This window comes from Cricetulus griseus (genome assembly GCF_003668045.3).
Source record: "Cricetulus griseus strain 17A/GY chromosome 1 unlocalized genomic scaffold, alternate assembly CriGri-PICRH-1.0 chr1_0, whole genome shotgun sequence".
In the NCBI taxonomy this organism is placed as follows: domain Eukaryota; kingdom Metazoa; phylum Chordata; class Mammalia; order Rodentia; family Cricetidae; genus Cricetulus; species Cricetulus griseus.
This window is the reverse complement of record NW_023276806.1, coordinates 247,848,030-247,855,712: the sequence shown is the minus strand read 5'-3', so window position 1 is coordinate 247,855,712 and position 7,683 is coordinate 247,848,030. Positions and strand designations below refer to the sequence as shown.

The following is a 7,683-nucleotide window of genomic DNA, read 5'->3' as shown; positions in this document are numbered from 1 at the left end:
AAAACCAAAAAAAAAAAAAAGGGGCTGGCGAGATGGCTCTACAGATAAACGTTTGCAGCCCCCAAACTCACACACCCTCCCCCACTGCACATATAATTAAGTTTGATGACCTGAGTTCAATCAAGGTCTTTGTTACCTTCCCAGAGGACTCCTGAAAGTTGTCCTCTGACTTCCCGCCCCCCATGTGTGCTGTGCCCCCATAAACTTTAAAAATGTTCAGTAGACCCAGGTCTGATTGCAGCATGGGGTAGCCAGTCGCTTTTTCGCATTGGCCAGTGGCGACTGCAGTCATTCTGTTTAAGTGGGGAGAATATGAAACCGGTGTGCACAGTGGTAAACAGGGCTGACCCCATCACTCCTAGTCTTGGGGAAATCGCGTGGAGGGTGTGCAGGAAGCAGAGGATTGGGTGGTTTCTGGGCATGATAGAGCCACTCACACAAGACCCAGGCCCTCACACTCTGTCCAGGAGAAGGCAGGGCCTTGTGGGTAGGAAGACTGACAGGCAGTGAAAGGGCTGGGGGAGGGGAGTGGAGGGAGGCATGAAACCACACTTTCTTTAATGGTGTGGTCGTCACAGGTCAGAGAAATCCCAGACAAGACGACTTAAGAAGAGGAAGGGACTCAGCAGGAGTGGGGACAACAGAGAGAGATGGTAGAGGACACAATCAAGCCACATTAGATACTTGGATGAAAATGTCACAGCAAACTTATTACAGATAATACATATTACTACAGAAGTAAAAATAAATAAATAAATATATTTGATTCACATATGATGCCACAGAGAGAAAACACATAGGCAAACTTCTGGAAGGTAAGGCTCACTGGTCCTTGTGAACAAACATTTCTGGATCACCTGAACTCTTCATACTCCTTTGGTACTTAAAAAAAAAAAAAAATGAAGCTAGAGGTGTGGCTCAAGGGTGGAGCCCCCCGCCTAGAATCCCCCCAGTGAGGGGCTGGGGGCGTGGCTCAGCATCTACCCTGTAAGGGTTTCATCTCCAGCACTACATTTACTTGGCACGGTGATTTAGGCCTTAATCTCGGCAGCCGAGGGTAGGCACCTTGGTATACCTCGCCTGTCTCTCAGTTCACTGTGGAGGGAACAGGCCTGAGGGCTGTGGATCCCTAGGGCTCTCCTGTAAACTGCTGCCATCTTAGATCAAGATCTAGTGGGAATTTTGAGATCCTGAGTGGCAGGCTCTGGCCCTCACTTGCCCACACAGAAGTCCTGGAAGATGAGGTCCAGGACCTCTGCAGTGCCTCCTCCACCTGTGAGGTGGCTCAGGTGTCTGCGAGCCAGGCGCAGGGCTTCGGCTGCCAGGGCCAGGTCTGTGGCTGGCTGGTAGTGGCTCAGGGCATCTAGGCAGCTCTGGAGGTGATGCTGGTGCCTAGCTCGGGTCAGGAGCGGTGGGCCTGTGGACGGGTCCCCACACCTGCCAGAAACAAAACCTAGTGTCTCACTTAGCCTGTGCAGCCACCTTTTGAACAGGGCCCCACACTGTACCCCTTCGGCAGACAGAGAAACTGAGGCTGAGGGACAGGACTGAGCCCAAAGCCAGCAGCTCTGCCTATACCTGAACTTGGGTCAGGGAAGCTAAAAAAGGCCGAGGGGGACTCACACAGCAGCCAGTTGGGTTCTCAGGGCCTGCAGGAGGCCCTCCAGCCCAGCTCCGGTGTGGCAGGACAGCAGCAGGTGGGGTGTCTCTAATAGGGTGGTGTCGCCAGCCAGGGCACTAGCGGGAAGCAGGTCTGACTTGTTGAGAAGCAGCAGGAGGCGCTGTACGACACTGTCGGGGCTTTGTGCTACCAGTGGGGCCACCACAGTGTCCAGGAAGCTGCGGCTGGAGGGGGAGGCCAGGTCGGAGGCGTCCAGTACCCCCAGGATGATGTCAGCCTGTTCCAGCCTGGAGGGGAGGAAGCCATTTTGTGGAGCATAGCCATGGAGGCCTGGGACGGCATTGTGGGTGTTGAGCAGAAGAGGGACAGACACTTCAGGGCATGAGTCAGAGAAAAAGCCAGGGCAGAGGCAGACGCTTGCCTAGGTCTGTTAAGGAGCATGGGTGGGACACAGCAGAGGGTATGGTAGAAAATGTTGGGGGCATGGCAAGGGAGCAGTGGGCGGGCACGGCAGAGGAGCTGAAGGCCAGAGATTTTGATGAAGAAGGGTTTGAGTGGTGCAGCTGACTGAGTGGAGCAGAGGGAGATGGCCCTAGAGGGGTAGTGACCAAACAAAGCTTAGGGGGTGGAGGAAAGTAAGGGACCAGCCACGTGTGCATCTCAATCAAATTACAGGTCCCGGGGCTGGAGAGATGGCTCAGAGGGGGAGGTCCTGAGTTCAATTCCCAGCAACCACATGGTGGCTCACAACCATCTGTTATGAGATCTGGTGCCCTCTTCTGGTGTGCAGATATACATGGAAGCAGATGTTGTATATATAATAAATAAAATCTTAAAAAAAAAAAAATTACAGGTCCCTCTACCCCCAACTTTGAGGGAGCTCAAAATCTTTTATTTCAGGAATAATGAAGTAGGCTTAAGGGGAGAAAAAGGCCCCAGGTTACCTTGTCTGCAGACCCCGCACCCACCTTTGGCGAGCCCGGCGCACACCTTCTTGCTCAACCGCGCCCACGCCTTCCCTCAGCCCAGCGGTGTCACTCAGCAACACAGGGAACCCAGCCAGGTCTACGGGGGTCTCCAGCACGTCACGGGTGGTCCCTGGCTCTGGGGACACGATGGATACAGGCTTCTGGCCTGAAGGGTAGGGAGTGTGATGAAGAGCAGTACAGTGGAGGTGAGAGCCCCCACTTTTGCACTGCACCCCCGCCCACGCCCACCCTTGCCAGACTCCACATACTGAGCAGATTGACCAGAGTACTCTTGCCCGCGTTGGAGGGTCCAGTCACCACAACATGTACCCCTGAGCGGAGCCTCTGACCACGCCTGGCATCTCGCAAGTGGGAATCCAGCGCAGCCTCCAGGGCTCGAATGTCTCTGTCCACTGAGAGGAAGAAGGCAGGCCGAGGAAAGGCAAATCAGGAGGACCTCAGGGGGGCTGAGATGTTAGCCCCGCCCCCAAAGGCTGCCGTACCCTGTTCCAGCACACCCTCTTCCAAATTGTCATCCTCTCCGAAGTCAATATAGGCCTCTACATGAGCCAGAGCCTGAGAGAAGGGGAAGGCATTATGGGTGCTCCGGCATTTCACAGGCCGAGAGCTTTCTCTAAAGAAGGGATGGTAAGTGAGCAAGCAGGTCTTGCCTTGGTGAGGGTCTCCGCCCAGCCTCGGCACAGTTGGCCCAGCTCCCCGTCCAGCTGTCTCAGCGCCTGACGACGCTGGGCCTCAGTTTCCGCGTGGATCAGATCTGCCAGTCCTTCCACCTCAGTGAGGCTCAGCTTTCCATGGGCGAATGCCCTCCTGGTGAACTCCCCGGCCTCAGCTGGCCGCAGTCCTGGCACACTACCTGAAAGCCATCTGCCATTGGACCCCATCTGCCAGACGGTAAAGTAACAAACCCAAACCCGGCTGGGTTTTGTGGTGGCACAGCAGAGCTGCTGGTGCCCCCCCCCCTCCCATGCTCCCCTCTACTGTAAGGCATACTAGGAAGTTCACTGGTTCCCCGGGCTGGACTCTGATGGGTCAGTTACTTGAGTCTGACCCAGGTACCCCGCTCGGGTTTAGGAGAACCCAGGCCAGAAGCAGCTCAGGTCACCTGCAGCTGCCCCTCCCACACAGGCCCAGACTGACAGACTAGTAACTAAACATCAGAGATTTCTTGTGGCAAACCGGTTTCATGGACACACAAGACCCTCCCGTGCCCCCACCACCTTGGAAACGCAGGCAGACTGGCTGGAAGCTGGTACTGTGGCTACCCAATTAACTCCCTGCATAGGACCTAGCCCTTCCTCCGAACGACCTCCACCAAACACACCCTGCTCTTGAGCCTGAGCTGTCCTCGCAGACCTCCCCATGCTGCATCTGTCTAAGGCATTAATCTAGTGTGTGTGTGTGTGTGTGTGTGTGTGTGTGCGCGCGCGCGCGCGCTGGTGCAACACACGAGGAAGTCAGAAGACAGTTTGCATGAATCAATTTTCTCACCACGGGGATCCCGGGATTGGAAGTCTGCTGGGCCTTGGCAACAATCGCCTTTCCTGGCTGAGCCAGCCATCTAGAAGGCCCCAGTCAATATGATAAATCTAGTCCCCCAAATGACAATCCGCCTTGCAGCCTACACCGAGGCCTTTCAGTGTCCCCAGGAACAGTGTCACCCAACAGCGCCTCACCCAACGCCTGCAGGACGCCGGTGACCACCGCCGGACCTCCGTGCACGTGCAACTCCAGGCAATCCTCACCCGTGAAGCTCCGGGGCCCTGATATGGCGAAGAGCTGAGTCAGGCGGTGGGCACGGCCCGGGCCGTCTCGGGAGGCGACCGAGCCCGGGCCCCTCACCTGGGAACCAGAGGACGAGCGCGCGGTCCAGCGGCTCCCCGGAGCACGGGTGGCGGAGAAGGCGCAGGGAGGCGCTGCGGGCCGGGGGCGGCGCCCGGGACGCCGTGAGGCTGCGGAGCGCGAGCGCGCTGGCCGGGCCGCTGGTGCGGATCACCGCGACGGCGCAGCGGCCCTGGCCGGAGCTGAGCGCGAAGATGGTGCTTCCGGGGGCGCAGGAGCCGGCGGAGAGCCAACGAGTGAGCGCACCCAGGACGCCGGACGCCTCGGGACGGACAGGCCCGCTCCGGGCGGGACAGCGGGTCTGGGTCACCCACCTGCCGGGCGCCCGCACCGCCCGGGACGCCAGGGCGCTCACACCGCGCCACATGGATTTGCAGCCCGCCAGCGCCCTGCCTGCCTCCCTGCGCCGCTTCGAGTTCTGGGGGAAGTCCCGCCCCCCGCGGCGTGACTGGCACCGCGCGGAGCGACTCCTGCGGTCACTATTGGCTGGTGCAAGGGGTGTGCAGCACATAAGTGTCCCCCGGAAACACGAGAGCCAATGTGTGGGTTCTTAGAGGCGCAGGGAGCAGAGACAATAGTGAGAGGAGGAAATGGCAGGCTCGCGTCTCCTTCTCCCCCGTGTCCGTTCCAGGAGAGGGCAGCCAGCGAGCAAAGGCGCTTGTCGCCAAATCCAACAACCCGAGTTCCATCCCCGGGATCCTCTTAGTGAAGGCGGGACAGCTGTGCAAGTTGTCCTCTGACCTCCACACCCACGCGAGAGAGGGAGGGAGGGAGGAAGGGAGGGAGGGAGGGAGGGAGGGAGGGAGAGAGAGAGAGAGAGAGAGAGAGAGAGAGAGAGAGAGAGAGAGCAGAGAGAGGGAGAAGAAAGAGAGGGAGGAGAGACAGACAGGCAGAGGCAGCAGAGAGAGAGAGGGAGACAGAGGGAGGAGAGAGAGAGAGAGAGAGACAGGGGCAGGAGAGAGAGAGAGACAGAGAGAGAGACAGAGAGAGAGACAGGGGCAGGAGAGAGAGAGAGACAGAGAGACAGAGAGAGAGGCAGCAGAGAGAGGGAGAAGAAAGATAGAGAGGGAGGAGAGACAGACAGAGGCAGCAGAGAGAGAGAGGGAGACAGAGGGAGGAGAGAGAGAGACACACAGAGAGAGACAGGGGCAGGAGAGAGAGAGAGAGAGAGAGAGAGAGAGAGAGAGAGAGAGAGAGAGAGAGAATGCCCAGGTAGACACCGGAAGCTCAAAGCATCTTAATGACCGCAGGGGATGAGTTCCGGGGAAAGCCACGCCCTAGACCAGGGACGATCTGGTCCAAACTTTCTGGGAAGTTTCTTCCTGGCCCTTCCGGGATCTCTGCAGTTGCAGTTCTGCCGGGCAGCTCCTGGGCAAGCATTTTTAGCCAGGAAGCCTTCCAGGAGGCTGCGGTCCAGCGCCGCCTCCCCGCCCTCTCCGAGGCCCCGGTGGCCGCAGGCCCCATGTGTGCGGGTGACTCCCGGAAAGGGCCCGGGGTTGCCTTCAGGTTGACCCAGGACAAGGCAGAATTGCGGGGTGAAGGCCGGGCTCGGATCCCCCGCACCGGGCGGGGCCTCGGGAGCGCCCACCCTTGCACGGCTAATTCTCTGGTTCTGGGCCGGCGCGGGCGGGCGCCCTTTAAGAACACGCAGCGGGACCCGCTACAGTCTCAAAACCCTCAGCTTCTCTGCCCTACTTTGCAGTCTGTGACACAGGAACAGTGACGTTGCCCGTCTCCCGTGGTCCCTTCTTAGCACGTTTACAGCAGATGTCCTTTGTATAATGGGCACTAAGAAGCAGCACCCTGAGGCCCTGCCTAGCCTGGGCTCACAGTCTTTCAGAGTGGGCCACTCGGGACTCTGAAGAGTTGGGAGACCGGGGCCTGCGACGTGGCTCCGTGGGTTATGGTACTGACCCACGCGGTGGGGGAAGAATATCAATTTCCCTCGTGTTGTCTTCTGCCCTCCCCACGCTCACCCAAGCACGCATGACCTCACCAACTTAAAGTCCGGGGCTCAGAAAAAAGGGAGGCCTCCTAGAGCCTTGGCTTCTGGAAGAGCATGTCCCCGGCAAGCGGGACTTTGCTGCGTTCCACCCCCAGAACCCCCTCACACACACCCATGCGACTTTCAGACAGTGTTCCTTCCTTCCTTCCTTCCTTCCTTCCTTCCTTCCTTCCTTCCTTCCTGCCTTCCTTCCGTCCTTCCTTCCTTTTTTCTTTCCTGCCCGAGACAGGGTTCTCTGTATAACATCCTGGCACTCGCTCTGTAGACCAGGCTGGCCTGTAACTAAGAGGTCCGCCTGCCTCTGCCTCCCGAGTGCTGGGGTTAAAGGCGTGCACCACCTTATTTTTTAAGATCTACTTTTAATTTTTACTTATGGTTGTGTACTTTAAGTGTCAGGTGTATTCGGAAGAGGTTGTGGTGTCCCTTGGAGCTGCAGTTGCAGGGTGCGGGAACCGAACTGTGGTCCTAATGGCAAGGCCATCTCTCCAGCTTGGTCCACTTTTTCTTGAGACAGGGTCTGGTTTAACCCACAGTGGCGGTGAACTCGCTACGTTGCTGAGGATCTGCTTCTTCCTGAGTTGAGGACTGAGAGCTCCGTGCGAGCAGGTCAGGCTCCCCCGACCGTGTCACCCTGCGGTCCGCATCCTGCCAGGCTGGGGACTGAATGCCAAGCCTGGGCCTGGTAGGCGGCCTCAGCCCGTGGCCGGCCGGACTGTGCATTCTGATGTCTGTGTGAGGCTGCGCTCCCGGCCGGCCGGTGTGCTTGTGAGCGTGGGCGCGCCACCATGGGAGTCACCGACAGGAGCTGAGGTCTCAGCCGTGGCACGGAACCGTTTACCTGGTGTCCCGACCCCTTACTGTAGAGATAATAAGCTGGAGCTGCTGTAGTCACTCACACCCCTGTTGGGGTAGCTGAGGCATTGTTCCCAGAAATGTCACCCCTCTCCCACACCCTGCAGTAGGACAGTTACGGGCAGCTCAGATCCACACTACGTGAACTCTGTACTTTGCGGAGGGTAAACGGAAGCTGAAGGACTGTGAGGGTGGAAGACACGGGCGGGCGGGCGAGCGGGAAGGAACTCAGAAAACAACTCGGGCGGGGACAGGAAGCAGAGACGAGGCGGGCGGGACTGAGGGACTGAGAGTGACGCGCTCGGGCTGGGAAGAGGAATCGAGGTTTGGCTCGGGCGGGGACGACAAGCAAGCGAAGCGCAGGGACAGCGACCGGC

General features: G+C 58.4%; 1 protein-coding gene across 1 annotated transcript; it reads right to left on the bottom strand.

Moving 5' to 3' along the window:
• Nucleotides 1–691: 691 nt before the first annotated feature.
• Gtpbp3 (GTP binding protein 3, mitochondrial) lies at nucleotides 692–5,238 on the bottom strand. The gene is made up of 8 exons (XM_027394798.2): nucleotides 4,450–5,238; nucleotides 4,284–4,370; nucleotides 3,261–3,463; nucleotides 3,093–3,165; nucleotides 2,859–3,002; nucleotides 2,590–2,755; nucleotides 1,624–1,908; nucleotides 692–1,437 (listed from the first exon to the last, which is right to left on the bottom strand). The coding sequence occupies exons 1-8, from the start codon at nucleotides 4,958–4,960 to the stop codon at nucleotides 1,212–1,214; spliced, it is 1,695 nt and encodes a 564-aa protein (XP_027250599.1). The 5' UTR covers nucleotides 4,961–5,238; the 3' UTR covers nucleotides 692–1,211.
• Between the last annotated feature and the right edge of the window lie 2,445 nt (nucleotides 5,239–7,683).